The sequence below is a fragment of the Kwoniella mangroviensis genome (genome assembly GCF_000507465.2).
Source record: "Kwoniella mangroviensis CBS 8507 chromosome 1 map unlocalized Ctg02, whole genome shotgun sequence".
In the NCBI taxonomy this organism is placed as follows: domain Eukaryota; kingdom Fungi; phylum Basidiomycota; class Tremellomycetes; order Tremellales; family Cryptococcaceae; genus Kwoniella; species Kwoniella mangrovensis.
The window spans coordinates 2,622,355-2,644,363 of NW_027062534.1; the positions used below are offsets into that span (position 1 = coordinate 2,622,355).

Consider the following 22,009-nt stretch of genomic DNA (forward strand, 5'->3'; position numbering starts at 1 on the left):
AATTACAACAACAACATGGTGAAGATACGCGAGAAAAAGTGTACCATAGACGGAAACATGTATGAACCGAAGCCTCAACGGGAAACGACTGATCTGATATCTTATTATTCCACAAATCTACGTTCTACTTTCTATCTCTACCCAGTCGAACGATCTGACTTCTCTACTAAGGTCTTTCGGTCGCTCCACTATCTATACTTTCCAAAGGTGGTCTTTCCACTACGGTCTCCAGCGGAGGAGTCTCTAATGGTATCATGCTACTACTACTACCACCACTACTGAACGATTTCTCTTCCATGCTCATTTCACTCAATTTACTATCTATCGAAGATGACGATGACCAGGGGTCCACAAAAGTCGGTATACCTGCTTGAGCAGCACTGTTGGCGAATTGACTTGGATTGGGCGTAGGTAACAGTTGGTTGTCCTCTTCATGTTCGTCTTCTTCTCCTGAACTGCTCAATCCCGGATTACTATTCACCGTGGAGTTCCGATTCCTCCTAAGGTTGTATCCAGCTATAGGCGAGCATGGTACGGAAGCGGAAGTCGAAGAAGAAGAACGAGTGCTGGGCGTTAAACTGGTTGTTGAACTTTGCCGAGAAGAGAGGTAGGCGTAATTGGGATGTCGGGGTGAGAAATTAATGGGTATCCTCGAAGATGAGATGGAACTTCTTTGGGAAGATACGCTAGAACGACTAGATAGGGAAGATGATCTAACGGGCGAGTCGGTATTGAGCTGGGAAGGCTGGGAAGGGAAGAACGATACTGATCCTCTTCTAACTGAGGAGGCGGTTTGAGGTGTATAGTCGGCAGAGGGCATTCGAGTCCTCATTGATGGTCTTCTAACGCCATTTGGATATCCATTCCCATCGTCATTCATCACTGTTGCACCCGACCCGTTTGAAAATCCACTTTCAGATACCACGCTCTGCCTACGAAGGTATAGCGATGCGGTGGATATGGTGGCTGAACCGGATGAATAGCTCGCCCTGGTCCTACCGTTGTTTAATTGCTCGGAGGATAGAGGTATGCCGAATAGTCTGTCTACGGGCAAGGACCCCCGTCTGGCTAGGAGCGAGGGAGGTATAGGTGCAGGAAGGGGTTTGGAAGGGAACATGAGAACGGAAGGGCGACGAGATGAACTTGCCGAAGTTGTTGGTTGATGTGATTCGTCTACGGGTGCGGTTGTCTGAGGCAAAGCCACTTCGACGGTGGCTGAATGGACGATGGAAGGACGTCGACCAGCTGCGGGAAGGGTGGTTATAGTGGAGCAGGTGGAGCTTCGACGGGTAGGTGGAGGTGACAGTGCACTTGAATTGGAAGTGTTGTTGGAGTGAGGGGGTATGATTGATCCTCTACGATGGGTCATTCCCAGGGCAAGACTACCTCTTCTCGCTAATGTCGGTGAACCAACAGGTGGACTGATAGACAGGGTGGATGAGGATGATGAAGGGTATTCGAATGGGCCCTGTTCGGCTGTTGGGGTACCCACGAAGGACGTCGAGGGACATGTACCGAATTTGAACCCTTCTGAAGGTAATGCGATGTCCTCTACGGATGAAAGTGGACTGGGCGTACGTCCTATAGATGATTCAGAAGATGATGCGGAAGGTGAAGGATCTCCGAAGGAATAGTTGCTGAATGATGGTGGGGGAACTGTCAGAGTGGGTAGACTTGCTCTAGCATTTTTCACGTTTTTGGTGCTATTGTCGATAGGTATGACCACTCCATCCCCGTCTTCTATCTCGTCGGTGGTACTGACTATCAAGTCGGAACTGATCTTGTCCATCTCGTATATCGGCGTGAGAGGTGGTCCACTGAGAGAAGATATAGAAGGTCGAGGTGACGGGCTGGGTGAAAATGATATGGAAGGGGAAGTTGGATTGAGGACAGGTGATAGCGGTATCATCGTTATTTCTGCTTCTATTTTCGCGTTTCGTAATCCTGTATCCCCTGCTGAAGTGCTGTGGAATTGGAGGATGTAACGTAATGAGCGAACGCGGTGGCGACGTCAAGCCGAGTAAGGGGGAGTAGAAGAGATCGAGGATGTTGGTGGTATTGGTCTATGAGGACAGGCGGTATAGACAGAGATGCAGATATTAATGATACGTATGAGACAAATTATTGATACTTATTTCTGATAATGATACATGCTGAATGATTGAATGGTTTGATGTCTATCCATCAATCTTTGCAAAAACATGCAACAATACCAAGATGGGAAAATGTTCCCATGTTATAGGGCCCGGTTGATGGAGGGTGATTCCTGAGATCTGGGCTTTTATGTTGAGAAACACGTACATACTACACCGCTCGTACGAGATGAATACCCGTTGTACAGTGGTGGGTTTCTTCAGATACCCACGGATCTGGAATGGCCACAGGGAACGACCCGACAATCAGGTGTCAATGAAGTTATGATTCAAGGGGCTTCGCGCTTTACCCCAATGAAGGACACCTACCCCTCCAGATCCCTCCCTCCACCGCCAAGTGACAGCGGAACCCTCCTTAAGGAGACGCAGGAACACGATCAACGAGATCACGATCGACCTTTGCATCAAATTTGCATTCAGGGTTTTCCAACGTCCATACCGTTCCTGAAAATCATGCAACGTACGCGCAGGGTATAGCCGGCTCTGGCCCCCGGTCAGAAGGCTTGTCAAGGATACGACGACAGTCCTGACAAGGCGCGGGGCGTGCAGCCGCATGCCTATCTGAAGGTGAGTTCGGGATCAATTGTGTTTATCGTGTTGCTCAGCTGACGCGTCTGATGGAGCGGTTGACTGGACTTGATGACTGTCAAATTACGTGTATGAGGTTATAAATTACCTCATTCCCATGTCATAAAGTCACTTATCTTTTTTATCTCTCATCATCCTCATCCTCCCCTCGTTTGCAGCAAACCACCATCAACACAGTCAACTACAGTCACTCCTTCTATCATACATACTTACACATAAGAACACACCAGCACCATGCCTCAGCCGTTGCGGCCCACGGATAGGTGAGTAGTCAGTCTATACATCACTTGCTCTTCTCCTATTAACAAGGTGCAAACATATCAAGCTGATAAACCCGCTCGAATGTCAAACAGCTTCAACTCGTCCACAGCGACCATTGTACCTGATAAACGAAGAGCTGACTCCAACAGCAGCCGATTTTATCCGCAAGGAGTCCCCTCATCGAGAACTCTCGTCAGCACAAGCAGCTTGGAAAGGCATATCAACTCTGCTTTGAGAGTGAATGCAGGTGGTGATGATGGGATGATTGGATTGTTGCATACTCAAACACAAGATATGGGTGGGAACGGGCTTTCAGGTTTGAGCTTTGTGAGTGAATCCTCTTTGTGGGCTGGATACGTTTTGCTGAGCTGCAATCTTGGCAGATGAGAGAATTTATCCAACTTCCACCGGAAGATAACCCACAGACCCAAGCATCCTCCTCTCAAACTTCATCTATACCTTCTCTTCCCCAGCAGACCAACTTTATTCCCAATACTCACACCTTCGAACCCATACCATCTCCTCATTCCGCTCCTTCCAGCTCAACGTTCGATCCAATTCCTCTCCCACACGCAAATACATTCGCAATACTTACGTCACCCGTTGAACCGAGCCCCAATGGTCCTTCAGACTACTTCAGGCCATCTAGCGTTAATTCGCACCACTCACATGCCGCATCATCAGTCGACGCATCAGAATACTACAGCACAACAGATATGGATACCGACGACGACGACTTGGCGTCCATCCACGACGTTCCTCCTTTAGCTGTTAAATCTAATATAGGCGATTTGGGCATGGGTAACATCCATTTAGAAAATAATAATCACAAAGCGGATATCCTAAATTGGATGAATTATCAAACTCATACTCAAGATCAGAATGGTAGTATATCACCTAATGAGATCAAGACTCAAAGTCAGGTCGTATCGCCTTCCGAAATGAATCATCCTCCTCCTGCTCGACGTGTATCTTCTTCTGCATCTAAGACGGGTAGATCCGCAGGTGGAAATGCAGCTGGACCATCGAAAGGCAGGAGGTCCACTACGAAGAGTACGATAGGTATGACGGATGAAGAGAAAATTAGATTGGACAAATTGGAACGTGAGTATCTCTCATAGCTACATTTGTTCGTAGCTGATGAGATATTTCGGTTGTAGACCGAAGAGATATCAATCGTCGATCAGCTCAGAAACATCGATTACAACGTAAGAAGGATATGGAGATTCTCACTCAACAATTGGCTGAGAGAGATGCGCGGATCCATCAGCTGCAGAGGGACCTGGAGGTGGAGAAGGCTAGGAACGATCAGTTAAGGATTCTGATGAATAATAGATTGGCTACTTCGGGTGGACAAGGAGCGAATAGCGGATGAGAAGTGAGTAACCAGCTTCTGAACAACAGTCAAATTACTGCAACTGATGATGATCCCATAGATCCGCGTGAAACCTTCTTTCGCACTACAATGATGACACACAGTCTTCTGTTCGATATGCTGTCTTTAACAGACGATTACGAAATTATGTCTATACGAACTCGAAACGAACTTTCAAAATCTACGAGATGTTCTCATCATCTCCTCTATCATATCCATCGTCCTCTTCTCATAGCGAGTCTCTTGTACTTACCTATATGCAATTGAGAATACGTAAATATCACATCTGATTGCTATGTATCTGCAATTACAGCGAGTGTCATGCATATGCCAAGCCAATGAACGATGAGAAGAAATCAAACTACAACAATTGTTTTATGTGGATTTTAACTTGATGAGGCAAACATAATATGAGGAAACAAACTACTACTAGGGGGTGTCAGTAACTAAAATAACTGTTTTTCGTGATTTTTTAAAAATAAATTATTTCCGATTTTGGTAATATGGGCTGTACAGCCAAAATAGATCTTTTTATATGTAAAAATAAAATATACGGTAAATAAAATATATACACGCTCTGATCACCTTGAACCTTTACTATACACCTAAATCGTGCTTGCCATCAAATTGCTTTTTCTCAAAGATTCATGCATCAATTCACTAATCTTTTTGGATAATCAGATTCAGCTCTCTCTCACCTTTCACCAGATACCGGTTGCAACGCTATACGTTGGATATGACACGTCCAAAAGGGTCCAAAAACCGTCCCAAAACCCCTTCCTCTACCCCTGTAACTCAAAGAGATTCAACACCTCTTGTATCAATCACAGATGCTGTCGAGCCCTCTCAGACACCCTCTATGCCGCCTAGTACCCAGCCAATATCTACTCAGAGCGCTAAGAAGTCTAGACTACCCGATTTTGACAGAGATGGACCACCATCTTCTCAGGAATTGATCCTAAGGTACTTCGAAGAGGATCCTAATAACATCAAGCATTTCTATCATGGTACCCTTGGTAAATCAACAGTCGTCATGGCAGGGGTTATTAGCAGGTATATAGCAGACAATGGAGGGGCTTATGAGCGAACCGCTGATAGTATACATCTCAAGGTAAGCACTTGATACACCTTCTCGTCTTTTAGACGGTTGGCTTATATATTTCAAAGGTCAACACTTGGAAGCGACAATGGAATGATGCCAAGGACTTCTTGAATCAAACAGGGGCTGGGGGAGGAGCCAGAAGACTAGCAGATGCAGAGGAGATTGGAGAAGATGAGTATAATAAGGCTCTGCGAGAGGTCGAAGGTATGTGTATCTATCCTACAACATTCCCCTTGCTTTCACTCTATGTCTCTGATATTGCTTGGATCCAGGTGATGTATTGGTTAAATGTCCTCTTTGGGATCGTTTAGATCCTATCTTTCATGAGTCTCAAGGTGGTGATCCTTCCTTATATGGGGATTCAGCTCAAGACACCAATCCTACACTCAACGCACTCGAGAACGTCTTGGAATCAGCAAATAACACCCAAAATCACCGATTGAACACACCTACAGCCTCTGTTCCTGCTACTTCTACCCCTCAGGGAGGATCTACAAGGGTTAGAAGTGGTAGTAGAGCTGTACTTAAAGCTACAAGTTGGAATAACTTTGGAGATGATTCTCAAAGTGATATCTCCTGTAAGTCATATTTATTCCGCTACAATCTTGCAAACCCTCCTGCACACACCACTGATTCACCCTCATCACCACCATAGCTATTAGCAGCGGCAGGAGACAACAAGGGGCCATCGAGAGGATGTTGGAGGATGAAGAGGAATTTAGGGAATTGAAGAAAACAAGGCTCGAGAAGGATGATCAGTACCAAAAAGAGCTGAATGAAGCTACTAAAGCAGAGAAGATATTCAATATGGCAGATACCACCAAGAGGAACAATCCAGAGCTGTCTTGGGACGAGTGTATAGAGCGTGCAGAGAGTTATATGGACAGAAGGGTAGGAAGGAATCGAAGGGAAGGGTAAATATTGTACGATAGCTGGTTCATACTCATCATCTGTATATAACTCTTCGTCTGTATAATGATACTGTATGAATAACCTGTTTATAGTACTCACAAACAGTCCAAAGACTACATCAATAAGAGTTCATGATCTATATCATCCTGAAGCTCTAGTATTTCATCCACCAATATTTCCCTTCGCTGTCCATCTTCGGTAACATCCTGGTACCTTCCCTCTTCCTCTATACACCACTTCCTGACTAATTTGTTGTTCCTGCACTCTTCTAATAGCTCCTCTTCGCTCATGTGTTGCTGCCATGTCTTGACTGTGAGGTTATGGAGGATGAATGCTGCTTGAATCATCCCATGAGTTCGTGCTTCATCTAAAGATGTTCTCATTGACATCGAAGCATTCCTGAGGAACTGCCAGCGTCCCTTGAGGATCCCAAAGCAATGCTCTATCGTCACTCTTGCTCCCTTGACATGGTTGTTGAAGAACATCTACCAAAATATCCATATATCAGGTTCAAAATGTTAATCAACGGTTCAAGCGGTCTGTGCGCACTTACCTTTCGAGGTGATGGTTCAGCTTCTCTAGCTCGTTTTTTGAACATTGGGATGATGGTAGGGGTTACTTTGAAGCCTGAATCAGCTAGTAGATACTCATTGGGACCAAAGTAGCTTCTAGGTTCGACTTGAGGACGCATGGATCGTTGTAAACGCATATCACTTGATCGAGCAGAGTAACCCCAATGGATAAAGGTGAAGAGCTTCCTATGGTTGCAGGCAGCGAGGACGTTCAAGCCATATCTCCCTTTCCTGCTATAATATGAACCAGCTTCATCACCTTTGCTTGGTGCTCTATTCAGATTGATATTTATACCATCTAAAAACCCAACGCAGTGTGGTATCCCATACCGATGGAAGAAGTACTGAGTGATAGCTGTCCTTGTAGATTGATCAGGCCAGCAAATGATGTCAGGAAGTTGTCGTAGAAAGGATATGAGTGCTCTGTGGTTCCATAGATGCACTGTACCGGCTATTGTACCAAAGACAGGATCATCAGAGATATATGGCAAGGACAAGGGAAGGAAATAAGGGAGTATCAACTCACTTGCTATACCAAAAACCCTACTAATTGTCTTTACATCCTGTCCATGTGCTAGCCGATACACCAAGAGAGATATCTGATAGTGAGCGGAAGCTTGGGGCTTTCTTCCTTTGTATTCAAAGACTGGATCATTTCCAAAGCGATCAAATAACATCCTCATTTCCAATTTATTGAGGCTAAAGGTGTGCAGGAAGTCGTGGTCGCGTTGGTTGAGTAGTTTGTCAATGGTGGGGCTAGGTTGAGATGTTCTGAGTCCATTGTATTGCTTCCTTTCAAGGTAATAACGACTGAGATCAATGGTCAAGCGCTGATGGATGAGAAGATAGTAGAGGCGACGGTATCTTGCGTGATGGAGCAATGGGGTTATGAGTCTTATATTCTGGGTATTCTTTTTAGTTATCTCGGCGCGGGCTGTAGTTCTGGCCATCCTTGCAGAATTTCAGATCTCTACGGATGAAGTGACAGGACTTTTATATATGGAGAAGTAAGATATATCAGATATTGATCAAGGTGCAAGGTTATGGTCGCGAAGACATACACCAAAGTGGAGGTTATCACTGGGAGAAAAACAATGAATTCATATAATAATAATCATCTATACGGTACACAGGGTGGGGTGTCAGTAATAACTTTGTTAATAAGATATATGGGGTTTAGTTACTGACTACCCCTACTATCAATACAGTACGACGTCAATCATGTATCCCATAAATTGACCAAAATTATACACTTTTTCTCTTTGACTCTTGTTGGTCCAATTTAAAGCACAACTGACACAGTCGAATATACTCATTGATCTGAGATTGTTCTGATAGAGTACATTGATCAAGTTGTCTTGGACAAGGTATACATAATTCTTGTCGAGACTGATGAGTGAGACAGCAAAAGATCATAAGCCTAAGCCTCTCGAAGATCAAGGGAACTCAACTTACTTTACAGCCAGCACAATCTCTACCTGTACACTTCAATAGCAGACTTTTACAAGAGTAACAGGTCGAAGTGAAAGTCTCATCGGTGTTGGGGAACACCGTGTCCTAGATATTCATCTCGTCAGCTCATTTGTCGTCGTGCATGAGATGGAAATATCAGATTTACCATAATGTGAGATAACTCATACTCTATGTTGGCGAGTTGGATGGAAAGTCTCGTTCTATGGGACTGCAGATAAGATGAGCCATGAGCGAACATCTGCATTACTTGTTTGTGACACGTACGGTGGTCTCTCTAACAGGTTTATCTGCATTTCTGCTCGTTGATTCGACTCCAGACGAACGTGGCAGTTGGGCAGAAGGGTGATGGTCAAGCTACTTGATCTGTTAGCTTTGTATCCTCAGTGTTCAGTGGAACGACCTACGTTGAGAGAAGATTCTTCTTTAGTACCTAATGATGATGATGTTAATTTACAAGGATCTCGCGATGGCGTGACTATTCGTGGAACCTTCGAGGGACCTGTATCTTTGGATGAAGCTCGTACTCGACGCTTCAGTGGACATTTCTGAGAAATAGATAAGATCATCTTGGTCAGCATAGGTGTAGTATCAATAGAGATGGTAATTGGTACTTACGACGATAGAATCATTCTCATCAAGTGGCAACCTATCTTCTCTAGCAGGAGGTGATGGTGTTGGAGCTACCAAGATGGTTGGATGCGACGATCTTTCGTATGCAGTATTATCGTTTTGAGGTGAAAGAGGTAAGGTGGGCAATAATCTAGGGTGTGACGATGATGCGGTACAAGGCGCAGGAATTGTAAGACCAGAACCAAGGTTTTTGGCTAATGGTCTCGAGCTATAGGGAGAGTACGAGTTTTTTGGATCTTGAGGAGCGTTTCTCCATCTACCTATATCAGATGACGGGATAGGGTTATACATTTTCGAATTATAATGAGACAAAAGATAACAAAAACAACTACTACTAATACTACTATATAAGAAAAGAGAAAAATGGAATGTCCTAAGCTGTCAACAGCTAAATACACTACAAGTGTACCAATAGGATGCTAGAAGGTATAGATTGCAAAGAGAAATACGGGGTTCACAAGATGTGTTTTCTAAGGTATATATACCTTTTCTCTCTTATCTGACGCGATGTTCAGTACCCCCAAAAAACGCGTCTTTACTCAGCAGATCAAGTCCTCATGTTCTTGGTATATGACGACGTGTATCCTTTGATGTAGGACTATGGTGTGTGGAAAGAAGGATCGTCTCTCGGACCTAGCCTATGGTGAGTCATCGAACACACAACTTCTCATGATGTAGGTGGGGAATTCAGTACAAGTGAATGGATATATACAACAGAGATATCGCTCTTCTGAACAGCTTGGAGTGGACATCAAGGTATGCATATGCTACTCTATCCTCTATCCGACAGCTCGTCCTACTATTAGAGATAATTATCTATTGAGAATGTCCATCATTTCCACTTGATGAGGTATCATAGCGTTGTGTTGATCAGTCTTTCAAAGGTGGTGTATGTTTATATGCTTAAATCGCATGGACGAGTCGGTTATACCTCGGACCGGTGAGGTACTACGCAATCCCGGCACCAGGTGAGATCTTACCCGTGTTCGTTTAGCATGGTCAAACTGATCGTCGTCTTCCGTCATATGCGATGCATACGGTATCGAAGTAAAATGCATGATATGGGTGGGCGACGAGAACAGGATGATGGTTCGTCGTGTTGGAATAAGAAATGTTCCATCTTCATTGCCACAACCCGAAGTGCGGATTGTTCGGATCTTATCTATGTACAGTCAGGATCCTTATGAGCCATGGTTGCTGGTATATGAGAGCCAGACGAAGCTGGTCATATGCATGATGTGTATGACCGAATATGCTATAGATGACAAGGGTATATGCCATCTTGAGAAGGATGGTGCTGGATGATCGCTACAGTATTGTTGTGTTGTATATATATATCTACTACTAGGTCCTTTCGCATGGCCAGTCGCTGCACTTCGCTTGCTCCTGTCCGTTGACACTGATGGGAATTTTAAGTTCAGGTACTGTGTATTTTGCTGATCTGTGTGAAAAGTCGAGGTAATTATAATATACGAAGTAATAATAGTGAAAAAGTCCCATAGTAAATTGCCAAAACCGATTTGAGAACGCGCGCCAATTAGAATTTGAGAACGCGCTGGTAGATTTCGATCTTTACAACAAAACCGAAGTTGATCTACATGAGAGTGATACAGAAGTAGTTGTATCTGGGGGTCTTGACCTTCAGGTATAAACAAAGACGTCCTACTGCATACATGAGAGGTTTGAAATGCACTGAGAAATCGGTAGAAAAGATCAGGTACACCAAATGTGCCACCTTCGATGACTAACGAAAGACAGATGTATTTGGCATAAGTTCAGATGCATGAATCACCTCTATACGACATTCGAGTATTGGGAACACCATTCCATAATCTAAGTAATTCAAATCGTTTTTCTTGTTGATTTTCATTGTTGTTTGGGTATAGTAATTTACGGATTTTTATTATTTCACATTTAGTCGTTTATACAGGTACAGTATCTACGAGATTGGCTTGTAGAGTGAAATGAGCAGGTTATATATCATGGGATTTTAGGGGCGAGAGTATTGAGTCGATCGACCATATGGATTAATTGGTTCCAAGCGATACTTGGAGCCAAGGAAAGGATGCGAATCATGCATATTGACTATAAGTATACTTTCGTCAGCAGTCACCAGAGATATAAGCAGCTGCATCTCACCTTTTGGCTAACGATCATCATTTCCATTCCACTACAGTCTATTCTTCACTACCGAATGGCAAAGTCCAGTCTCTTACTCTTCGCATTTCCACAGGGTAACGATGGCTTTGACCAAGGACGAGTCGTTGGATGGTTGTACGTTTTCTATTACAGATCGCTAATATCACCCAATCGGCAGCATAGAACGAGCCTTCACACATCCAGTAATCAAGGACCAGCTCTATCTCCCATCGAGTGACGTTGATGATATCTTGAAGAGGATCGTGGCCTCGAGCATTACAGTAGTTGACTAATCCTACTCTGAACTCACAGCCTAAGGGAAGCACTTCGTAAGGTCTTTAAGGATGTTGATGAAGTACCAGTATAATCGACCTTCAATCTGTTGTCCTTTCGATCCCTCGATTATTTTTCCTAGTGATAATATATTCCCTGGTACCTCAAGGTCACGAGACTGAAATAAATTTACATCTTCTTTTATCAACTTGTCAACGGCCTGCTTTAGTGCTGCTTCTAAGCTCGATCGGGTTTGTAAGGACATACCACGCGCACTATTGCTCACCAAGGACGAGTCGAGAGTCGGATCGATGATAAAGTGGATCCATCGCCATATCCATTCTCGAGTGGTGTAGGGTACAGGCGTATACATCTCGTCGGCCGATATGTCTCCAACTCTAATAGCGAAAGAGTATAAGAAGGGGTATAGATGAGGGTGTTGTATGTTCTGGAATGAGCTATCTCGATCGGACATCATGAGCATGAATAATCTATAATCGAAGAACGTTTTTTCATCTACAGCTTCAAGCTATACGCCGTGGAAGTCAGTCATAGCATCAAACTTTTGGCAAGATGTTCAATCACCACTCAACTCACTTTACACCAGGTTTTCAGGCAGTCTCTAGCGATGCTCAATCTATATTGATGTTCTTCTTCTTCGTCGCGAGACTCTCGTTCTGCGAATTTGGAAGCCAGAATTTTCTCACTTGCTTAAGTCATCAGCGGACAGAGAATTCCATGAACGCGGGAACTACTCACGCTTGAAGCTTCATGACATCTATCTTCTTCGTACTCAAAGCAGCATACCTCCATTTTGAGCGATCCAACATTTTCTGTACAAACTCGAATGTGTACATCATCCAGGGATATTTCTGACCAACAAGGTAGTAAACGACATGTCTAATTCCTACGTTGTTGACGTTTCCCGCACGGAGCGAATAAGATATTTGATCGGATTCGAAACCCCAACCTTGCTCCAAGTAGTCCTCGATTAATTTCTCAACCTGTTCAGTCGAGGGGCTGACTGGAATGGACGAAGGGAACTGAAAGAAAGGATTGACAGGATATTTTCCCGGCTTCCCGCACCATGCATAGTGGGGATGGGCGGTACTGATAAAAGGTAAATTATACAGGATCAAGTGTCTTGGACTATACACGGAAGTTTTGACTAAGCATTGATACTGCAGAAGACTTTCGGGGCAAACTCACATTGTGACATTGGCCATTAAGGCTAATTCTTCGCATCTCTGGTAGTGTTTTAGCGATGTCAGCGTCTTCAGCAAGCTCTGATCTGTAGAGGGACGCACTTTCGCTCGTTCTTCACACACTCTACCTTGAAATGATTCTTTCGGTTTCCATTTGACGTTTTCAATCAGAGCTGAGTACTTTTTGATGGAAGCTGGGACAACTTCAAGCGCAGGCATGTCAGGAGAGAAATCCATGACTTTGATGATCTCGTCCTCAGTGAAAGGTAATTTGCCAGGAACTTCATTGATAGGCCATAGTAGATTCAGTCCCTCTACGACCAGGGACAGGTTGAAAGGCGACGAGAGTGATTTTGAGGTATTTCTCATATGGCGATGGAGAAATACGCGAATCATCTGTCGGCGTCGCTCGAAGGTGAGCTGTTGATTGGGAGTGAGGGAGATGTTGTGTCTGTAGCATCACATAAGTCAAGACATCCATTGAATTTTCATCTGAAATCCATAGTTTACCCAGAATATCCGTTCATTTGACATGACTCCCCTTCTTGCTCAGTCCAGAGTTGGATATCGTCTTTCCATATCTCTCGTCAGCTCTGTTAGGCTCAAGAAGACGCAAGGTTGACTCACCAGCAAATTTATTATCTACATCCTTCCAAAACAACTTGTACCTATCCCTCTTGTGACTTCTTTGGTAGTCCTCGATCCAACTCTTGACAGTAGCCTCAGAGGTAAGATTCGGCAGATTACCAAGCTGAGTCTGAGTCCAGGTGACAAATTGATCGAAGGTCTCGTGGACTACGAGTCGTCGATAAACCGCCAGCTGCTTCTCTTGCTCGGTGTAGATCATCTGAGTAGACATAGTGTGTTGATGGGTGTGAGTATGGCAGGAAAGATGTCTCGTTAGTGAGCAGGGATATTGATACGAAGGATATGGAAAGAGATATGAGTAGACATGAATGTACTAATCGACCAAGTGATGTTGAATGAAAAATACACAGCAATCAGCTTCACTGACCCCTGCTGGCCACGAGGTTTACCATCAAATGTCCAATTACAATCAAATTTTCACCTTGGATACCCCAATCAACTCATTGCGGTTTGGTTTCTGACTTTCTATCACGACTGGTTTGTAACAGAATAACCCATATCATCTGCAGCAGCGCCTCGAAACATCCATCACCCCCGAAATTCAGCATGAATGAAAACGATATTCTTGTTCCCGCTTCGTCTGACGACGAACAACCTGAAAACCCAGAAAAAAACACTACAACCGGTCAAACCAGCAGTACGACCTCTGGCGATCATGTAGGAGAAGCTGACACTTCGAGTAAGAGCAAGAAGAAGGGACCTGGGAAAGGGAAGCAAGCGAAGGATCCTGGGAAAAGAAGGCGAAAATTTGACGACAAAGCTGGTCGACACGAGCTGATGCAGGAAGCTGCAGAATCAACTGCGGTCAAAGGTCAAGAGGATGATAAGGTCGGGAAAGAGAAGGGGAAGGGGAAGGAGGTGGATAAGAAAGAAGAGAAGGGTAAGAAGGCTGAAAAAGAGGAAGAAGAGTGGGAGTTGGATATCGTGAGTCGATCCATGAGCTTTTCATGTGCTGTTTCTGATGGTTCCCATTTCAATACAGCCTTGGATTCATCCCGACAATAGAAGTCGAGCTACGGGTATGAGTGGTGCACTAGATGATCAGGTAAGTATCGACATCAACAAACTAGGTGTATCAGCTGACATGGCGGTGTCTAGACATGGTATGAAGTTAGGAGGGTGAATGGTGTAGCTGATTCGATCCCTTCTGAAATGAGCATTGTTCCTACTATTCATCCTATTCTGTCGGTTTTCTAAGTATTTGCGATAGTCTCAAGTATTTGGTACAAATGTCGAACGCGGAGGCTGTATGAGATGCCGAATGAGAGGTTTGGCATGCGATATGGCCAGTCCATGTGGTAACTGCGTTCATACCTTGGTGCGTCACGATCCCTTGAACTCACATACGATGTCAACCTAAGCTGAAAATCATTACAGCATCCAGAGGGCTGCTTCCCTGACGTAACTGAGTGTCTACCCGAAGATGACGAAGTTCGATCAGCATCTCGACGATATGCTCTTGCTTTTGCTGGCTATCAAAAGCATGTTGAGAAGAAACGAGCTGAACCTGCTAAGCCAAATACCATATCTGATTTCTTCAAACCAAAGGGTAGATGATGGTATTATGATGATACATGATCTTCAGGTGTAGAGCAAGTCGTATATCGATATCATCCAGTGGTGTTACATATAAGAACGAATGGATTGGGAAACGAAAAACAGAATGGATTTTCTTACTACTATACTACTACAATTGAAAAATATGCATCTCCCATCGCACTTGCTTGGTCAAGTAGAACTTAGCACCCTGAATCGGTAGGGTACATTGGAAAATACGTAAACAGTAGTGGACGTCATTTCTCACATGTACCGCAGAGAAGAAGCCCTGGATTAACTTGGCAGACACCATTAAATGATAATTCTTTCGAGGCAGCATTGCACGAAATTTCGTCCAGATGCGGTGAGATGTCATGTCCAAATTTCGCATATCATTTCGACATATCAAATGAGGAGGTGGAGTGATGCCAAAGGATCGTTGCACTGTACACACGCCTAAGCTATCATGGGGAACGAAACTTTTGATAGGCTTCCCAGCCTGATGATCGGAACATAGTCATGAACGTCATGAAGAATGATCACACTTATGCATATTGGTACTGATAACGCTTTCCTCTAAATCACTCACACCAGCTTTCACACATACATCGACCGCTCCCACCACTCAACAAGCCTCTCGCCAGTATGCCGACTATCGCAAGAAACGCCATATCACTCATCGAAGCCGAGCTCGATCTTGGCGAATACGACGAATACGACGACATTGAGCCTTCACTGGCACCAGACGAGTCAGAACTCGATCACGACGATGATGATGTATCTCACTTGCAGTCTGTTGCAGAAGGAGGCATGCACCCCCGATTCGACGATGCTACCACCGGTTTCTTCGGTCCATCAAATTTAGAAACCCCAATCACTTAGGAAGATACCATGCTCATCACCAAGAAAATGATCGGAGAAGGGCCTCAAGTGCATCCGGTGATTGATAGGGTTAAGGAATTAGAAATCATGGATAGGACAGTACTAGAAGATGAGCTGCGAGCATGGTTGAAGCGAACGTATCCAGATACGTGTGAGAGAGCCAAGTCTGTCGTGAGTAACAAAACGACGATTCAACGAAGCTCATCGCTGAAATGTTTATTCAGGCTGCAGCTACCATAGGTCGATTGAGGGAGCTGATAGATGAAGGCAGTGGTTGTCTGAGCTTAGAAGATGGGTTTTTGCGAAAAGTCATCCCGGGTACCACAGCATTTGCCGACGCGCTTCTCGAAGAGTACGATACGTCAATCGAAGGTGCTTTGAAAGGAGATCAAATGCTTCTAGCTATCGGTCTTGACAAAAACCCTCAACTCTGCGACTGCTTCCACGATATGTCTCGATCCACTCGTCAAGCTCCAATCATAGACGCGCCAGGGGTCAGATCTGCCTCAAAAACGTTAGGTAAACAGACTTATACTGGTGTCTATCTACTTGACTTTGTAAGTCGTGCATTGGGACAACACGCTACTGTATGCTGATCTCTTACCAACTCGGGGGGAGGAAACTATACGTCGGTGTATCCGATGATATGAAGTATCGTTTGAAGAAGCATAATCAAAAAGCACCGAATGCAATGGTAGCGAAGGAAAAAGGTACAGCCCTGTTTATTGACGATGAAGTTGTGTTCTCAAAACAAAGGCTGATAATTCGATACTTGTTATCAGAGCTATTGAATGCTCAAGGCAAGAAACTCCACATGAGAGTGCTTCTCGGCTGGCCGAGAGGAAAATGTCCTAAACTGGCTACGCTTGCATGGGAAACCTATATGATCTGTGCTCTGCAGACTTACAAAGGGGATAACAAAATGCAAATGCATTCCATAGGAGGCTTACTTGGACCTGGTATTGCTATCAAGCACTTCCGACCCGCTTATCTTCGATATGTCAAAGCTGCTCGAGCTGCAGCCGCTACCCATGATTTACCGCCTATACGGTGTTTCAAGATAATGAATCCGTACCCTGACGAACTCGGTGAGTTATTGTTCCTGGTATCATATTTTATTGGATCACTCATCAGAACTGTTGCGCTACCAGATATTTCGCTCAAATTCTATACGGAACTCTTCGAAGACTTAATTCAAGATAGTGGAATTGACCCCATGAGATTCATTCAATTGGTGGTTGGTACTTATCAAGGGGATCGAAATAGGATGTTGACTCGAGAGATGCAAAAAGAGGGATACGTACCACCCCGATTAGCTCACCCTCAAGCTAGGGCTCTGATATTTGGTAAGAAGTATGAATGGGAACCAGGGATGAAGGGTATGGATAGAAGAGCTTTAGCTCTGACTAAGGAATTTGGTGTGGCTAAACCAGCTCGAACCTTACGACTTGCCACTCTCCGTAAGCTTTTGGTTCTCATCAAACTCATTTTTAACGACCGAGCGTAGCAGCAGAGCTGATGGCAATGATCCAATTACTCTACCGTAGCACCTCTTCCTCCAGATCATTTAGAGGCCATGATTGCCAAATACAGAAAGAAAGCTGAACTCCTCAAAATGATCTATCCACCTCCCGAGATGGAAGACGCTGGGAAGATGACTGAAAAGTAGTAAGCACAAAAGCAGCTCCTCACATCATATGAACACGATGATTGATGATTATTTATTTTGACTATAGATGAATTGTAATAGCAAATATCGCAATCACGACTTAGACTTGTAAGATTGACAAAATTCGATTACCAAATCAAAGACTGTAGCATAGCTCGAACAATCATCCCTCAACGTGAATGTGCAAACTACGTCTGGTGTATCCGAGATCTGTCCACATAAAACGAACTCAAATCTGTGAAGTATTATAATATGATAAGAAGAAAAGTCCAGTTATGATTCTATAGATCGAAGTATGATAGGGAGATCAAAGAGGAAGGTAGAAAAGCGATACTAGGGGTGGGGATGCAGTAGTACAGCGTTAGATAGGCTCATCTTATACGGTGAAATCGAAATTCGCAGGGTTGATATCAGAACGAAAGAAAGTGCAGTCGAGATATGATTTATGGAGGGTCAGAGCGAGATGACTTGGATACTCCAAGATTGTATGATAGGAGAACACAAAAGCTTGTATGCTAGAGAACCCAAAAGCTGTACATATCACCATATTCTAATTAGTTACTATGATGTCCAAATATGCAATTCAAATTGCGAATATATCAACACTCGGGCGGTAGGTACATGGGCCCCCTATGAGGCGATCCTACCGGCAACCAAAACCTTGTTCCCATTGCGTATTATCAGAGCCCGCGTCGCGATCCGTTCTGTATGTCAAGCGCGATGAACAATATTATATGACGTGTATATGTCGCGACTACCTGTAGTAGAGAAGCGCGATTCAGTAAAAGATACCTACGTATAACTGGTCGCGCTAGATGTTAACGATATTAAGATTTAGCATCGTATACAGCGATTCGCACTTATCGTTGTGGCAGTGCAGGCTGCATAATCATCTTGTTCTCATCGCTCACCCACACATGCTACCTCAGTACTGTATGCAGTACATTTTACCGATGACATTGGTCAATTGAAAAGTGCTCGACTCACATGCATGAGATGTCGCTTATGCCCCGAATGTACACGTACCAGCACGATGTCACAGTCCCAGGCGTGACAGGAAGATGCATGTATCATTGGGTGCCTTGACCTGCATGGAGCAGATCCGGTGGAGCTGACTGCCCCGCCCCAAGATTAGATTCTCACTACTTCATGTGTTGCACTGTGTGTGGAAATAGTATGACGGATGTCGGGAGGTAAGCTTGATATAAGGCCCGGGCGAATTCAAATAGATGTCAATGAGGTGATCATGCATATACAGTTATTCTTGCAAATCACCAACCAGTATTTGTCCAGTGAGATAGACCATAGGGTATTCGAGTTGGCTGCATCTCAGGTCAGTGATTGGGAGTGTAGTGGATGGTGAAGGGGTCCTCTGGCTCATCATCTCGCTGCTCACTCCCCTCCTTACAATTGACAGTTTGTTTGTTTCATATGATCAAATGTAGTTTCAGAGGATATTATGTATTCATCCACAATGTAGCTAGAATAGGTATCACTTCTTTCCAAACACTTCTCAGGTTCAATCTTCGTTTTTGACCCAATTTCATCCGAAGTAAGATCCCTCGGACTATCCTTCGAGTACTTGAATCGATCATTCATCCCTGAACCGAAGCGTTAGCTCACGTTTAAGATGCAAATTGAAGATATAGGCTTACTGCTCATCGAAACTATCATCGATGCCGCCTCTGTTTGCAACCCGTTGTCATCAGCAATCATGGCAAAACAGAAAGACCGGCAAGCGAACCGGCAAGACGACCACGAGGAATGAAGCGATGGGTGAAGATCGGAAAGAGGAAGGTGTCAGACGAGGGGACTCACAATAAGAGTTTGATCAACCAGGCTTCGGGACTGAGGTCGATATTCTGTCAATAAAACATAATCAGTAAGATGAGTAACTTTGGCTGACCATATCTTGAAGTTAATATGAAGTGGGGTTGGACTTACGTTCTTTCTCATCATCTCGGCCTGTTCGGCCTCGAAATTTGACGTGACATCGATCATCCCGCCAACCGTATTATGGTTGTCAAGAGATTCAAGGAATTTCATGGCTTTCATGTCATCACCGACTTGCGCGAATTCTATTGAGGAGCATGACATCAGTAGGCCGGACCATACATGTGACTGGTGGGACAAAAGCTCACGGTATGAGACCGCATCCGGCCCGTCTGAATAGTATGGTTGAGTCAGCATCAGATGACATGCGTTTGCCTGGCCAGTGATGGTGTTAACTCACATCTGGTTCTTTGTAGCTCTCGACTAGCATTAACGATGACTTGAATAACTTTTGTTGCAAAATGCAGTCAGCTAAATATCATTTCTACAGGTGGTTTAAGATAGCTCACCTTTATCAGTTGCTTCTCCAGCGGGTGTACCTATCACACAAAATGAGCCTTACGTGTTAGACGATGATATGAGGAATGAGCTCACCATCGGTTATAGCAATAATGAGAATAGGCTTTTGCAAAGCATTTGCTCTAGCTGGACCGAGGAGGAGAGGTTGGAGAATCTTCTGATCGAGGGAAGTTCCCATTGGAGTAAGACCTACTCAAGTCTATCAGCTTGGGAATAAATAATGTAGGATGATCGAAGTAGCAAGGACGTACCAGAGAATTTGACTTGGTTGACGAGGTTCAAAGCGTCTTGCTCAGTCTTGATTCCATTCCCTTCAAGTCGATTGTTCATGAATCGGACTCAGGGAACCGTCATCGTCGAAGAGGGAAGTTGCGTAGGCGACTCGTGACAAAATCCTAAGGGGTTGTGATCATCGCTGTTAGGTTGAATAAAATCTCAATGTCGAGAGGTGAACTTACAATTTCAAATCATCGATTCGTTCGCCTCTAAAAAAGCATATATTAGCTGATTTCTTGCGAATGGTGGATATGTCAACTAACCCTTGTTCAAAGGCCATACTTCCACTATCATCTACATAGAGGATAACATCGAACAAAGACAATTTGACCTGATATCCGAAAGTCAGTAAGCTTTTCATCAAGGAAGATGGTCATATAGCTTACCAAGTCTGAAGCAAGCTCAAGGGGCATTCTCCATTCCTGAGCGATCTTGGGTAAAGCACCTGATTGAGCTACTCTCTGAGCAATAGCTTCGAGTTGACCGGTACCAGGTGGGTAGAAAGCTTGGATTTTTTGCTACACACATGAGAACATCATCAGCATATCCCTCCAGCACGGAGAAGGATGGATGGCTCGACTGACCTCTTGAACACAATGTTGTAAAGCTTGCAAGATAGCTTGAGCATTGGGACCACCACCTACTGATGCTCCACCGGGCGCGGGAGCACCTTGAGGGGGTCGATATTGAGGAGGTTGATTACCGTATTGTTGGGATGGTAATCCCTGTTGTTGTTGACCGTATTGTCCTTGCTGTTGACCGTATTGGGGTTGTTGGCCGTATTGCCCTTGTTGTTGACCATATTGTCCCGGTGGTGGTCCCGATGGAGGAGCATATTGGTTTTGACCATATTGACCTTGATTTTGACCATATTGACCTTGGCCTTGACCTTGTTGACCGTATTGGGATTGACCAGGAGGTGGTCCAGAGGGAGGAGCGTATTGTCCAGAAGTGGGTCTACAACATATTCATCAGACTGCGCAGAACCAGAGGATACCTAGAGACTCACCTTTGTCCAGGAGTAGGAGGTGGACCTTGGGGAGCACCATATTGTTGTTGTTGAGGTTGTTGGCCATACTGTCCTTGTTGAGGTTGTTGTCCGTATTGACCTTGTTGAGGTTGTTGTTGGGGAGCACCATATGATTGCTGTTGAGCGGGTGCACCACCCCCGTAAGGGTTTGCGTTCCCACCTGCTTGTGCGGCTGCTAATTTAGACGCGAGACCCATTCTCGATGATTATAATTTGCTATACACAATATATGTATGGTGTTGTTAGTATAGAGATGGCAAATTATAATAGAAAGAAGGATTCAAAGATAATGTTCTGGGTTATGCGTTATGGTTATATGCATCATAGACGCACGCACCGCTTTCGATCCTTGATCCTTGATCATTGAATGGGCGCAGACAAGGTACCCGGACACGACCAGGTCTTGGCGGAATGTTGAAAAAGGTGGAAACACGTCATTGGCACGTGGCAAAACGCAGAGTGGAGGTTGAGCAGAAAGGTGGCGAAATGCGAAATGTCGAGAGTCAAAGCGTCATGGGTATGTCCCTGTCTCACTCTCCAGATGCAAGGGGGGTCCACTATCTGTTTGAGAATGTTGTATTCGAGTATACTTGACCATGGGGTGCAAGATGTGGATAGAGTAGCATCCTAGGGGTGTTGAATAGCGCTCTGGACATCATGATCAGCTGTTTACTTCTATATATGCATGACGCACCCTCGCTGACGGCCAGCGACATAACGAGGATATGGGATAAAATGGATAAAATCATGTTTGTAAATAATCCAATCCCACTGTGTTTGGTTTTTTTCACGTCAGTCGAGTAATGTCACCCACCACACCTCCCTCCCCTACTATCGCCCACTACACGACCAACCCATCTAATCATACTTCCATCCTTGTTATTCTCCCTGCATTCATTCATACAGCTCATCCAGTCTTATCATCATCAATCC

The 22,009-nt window shown here is 44.4% G+C and overlaps 9 protein-coding genes across 9 annotated transcripts; 5 read left to right on the top strand and 4 right to left on the bottom strand.

Annotated features, from left to right (window-relative positions):
* Positions 1 to 166: 166 nt before the first annotated feature.
* I203_106090 (uncharacterized protein) lies at positions 167 to 1,909 on the bottom strand (the record flags this gene model as incomplete). The annotated part of the gene is made up of 1 exon (XM_019147860.1): positions 167 to 1,909. One exon carries the CDS (start codon positions 1,907 to 1,909, stop codon positions 167 to 169), a length of 1,743 nt encoding a protein of 580 aa, XP_019002778.1.
* Positions 1,910 to 2,975: 1,066 nt separating this feature from the next.
* I203_106091 (uncharacterized protein) lies at positions 2,976 to 4,377 on the top strand (the record flags this gene model as incomplete). The annotated part of the gene is made up of 4 exons (XM_019147861.1): positions 2,976 to 3,004; positions 3,095 to 3,329; positions 3,386 to 4,106; positions 4,163 to 4,377. The coding sequence occupies 4 exons, from the start codon at positions 2,976 to 2,978 to the stop codon at positions 4,375 to 4,377; spliced, it is 1,200 nt and encodes a 399-aa protein (XP_019002779.1).
* A 736-nt stretch (positions 4,378 to 5,113) lies between these two features.
* On the top strand, positions 5,114 to 6,397 carry I203_106092 (uncharacterized protein; the record flags this gene model as incomplete). Its single annotated transcript, XM_019147862.1, has 4 exons — positions 5,114 to 5,488; positions 5,545 to 5,683; positions 5,752 to 6,057; positions 6,135 to 6,397. The coding sequence occupies 4 exons, from the start codon at positions 5,114 to 5,116 to the stop codon at positions 6,395 to 6,397; spliced, it is 1,083 nt and encodes a 360-aa protein (XP_019002780.1).
* A 1,811-nt stretch (positions 6,398 to 8,208) lies between these two features.
* Positions 8,209 to 9,357, bottom strand: I203_106094 (uncharacterized protein; the record flags this gene model as incomplete). Its single annotated transcript, XM_019147863.2, has 6 exons — positions 8,209 to 8,352; positions 8,419 to 8,520; positions 8,582 to 8,644; positions 8,701 to 8,790; positions 8,841 to 8,981; positions 9,052 to 9,357. 6 exons carry the CDS (start codon positions 9,355 to 9,357, stop codon positions 8,209 to 8,211), a joined length of 846 nt encoding a protein of 281 aa, XP_019002781.2.
* Positions 9,358 to 11,243: 1,886 nt separating this feature from the next.
* I203_106095 (uncharacterized protein) lies at positions 11,244 to 13,542 on the bottom strand (the record flags this gene model as incomplete). Its single annotated transcript, XM_065517898.1, has 8 exons — positions 11,244 to 11,518; positions 11,746 to 12,007; positions 12,076 to 12,184; positions 12,238 to 12,627; positions 12,688 to 12,725; positions 12,786 to 13,134; positions 13,194 to 13,254; positions 13,311 to 13,542. The coding sequence occupies 8 exons, from the start codon at positions 13,540 to 13,542 to the stop codon at positions 11,244 to 11,246; spliced, it is 1,716 nt and encodes a 571-aa protein (XP_065373202.1).
* A 335-nt stretch (positions 13,543 to 13,877) lies between these two features.
* Positions 13,878 to 14,888, top strand: I203_106096 (uncharacterized protein; the record flags this gene model as incomplete). Its single annotated transcript, XM_019147866.1, has 5 exons — positions 13,878 to 14,255; positions 14,314 to 14,376; positions 14,430 to 14,450; positions 14,542 to 14,649; positions 14,709 to 14,888. The coding sequence occupies 5 exons, from the start codon at positions 13,878 to 13,880 to the stop codon at positions 14,886 to 14,888; spliced, it is 750 nt and encodes a 249-aa protein (XP_019002784.1).
* Positions 14,889 to 15,512: 624 nt separating this feature from the next.
* I203_106097 (uncharacterized protein) lies at positions 15,513 to 15,749 on the top strand (the record flags this gene model as incomplete). Its single annotated transcript, XM_019147867.1, has 1 exon — positions 15,513 to 15,749. The coding sequence occupies one exon, from the start codon at positions 15,513 to 15,515 to the stop codon at positions 15,747 to 15,749; it is 237 nt and encodes a 78-aa protein (XP_019002785.1).
* Positions 15,750 to 15,776: 27 nt separating this feature from the next.
* Positions 15,777 to 17,418, top strand: I203_106098 (uncharacterized protein; the record flags this gene model as incomplete). The annotated part of the gene is made up of 5 exons (XM_065517899.1): positions 15,777 to 15,920; positions 15,974 to 16,306; positions 16,534 to 16,837; positions 16,901 to 17,209; positions 17,297 to 17,418. The coding sequence occupies 5 exons, from the start codon at positions 15,777 to 15,779 to the stop codon at positions 17,416 to 17,418; spliced, it is 1,212 nt and encodes a 403-aa protein (XP_065373203.1).
* Positions 17,419 to 19,069: 1,651 nt separating this feature from the next.
* Positions 19,070 to 21,273, bottom strand: I203_106099 (uncharacterized protein; the record flags this gene model as incomplete). Its single annotated transcript, XM_065517900.1, has 14 exons — positions 19,070 to 19,103; positions 19,237 to 19,280; positions 19,363 to 19,496; positions 19,560 to 19,583; positions 19,652 to 19,699; positions 19,761 to 19,790; positions 19,846 to 19,959; positions 20,022 to 20,033; positions 20,110 to 20,165; positions 20,229 to 20,255; positions 20,310 to 20,377; positions 20,433 to 20,564; positions 20,631 to 21,003; positions 21,056 to 21,273. The coding sequence occupies 14 exons, from the start codon at positions 21,271 to 21,273 to the stop codon at positions 19,070 to 19,072; spliced, it is 1,314 nt and encodes a 437-aa protein (XP_065373204.1).
* Positions 21,274 to 22,009: the final 736 nt, after the last annotated feature.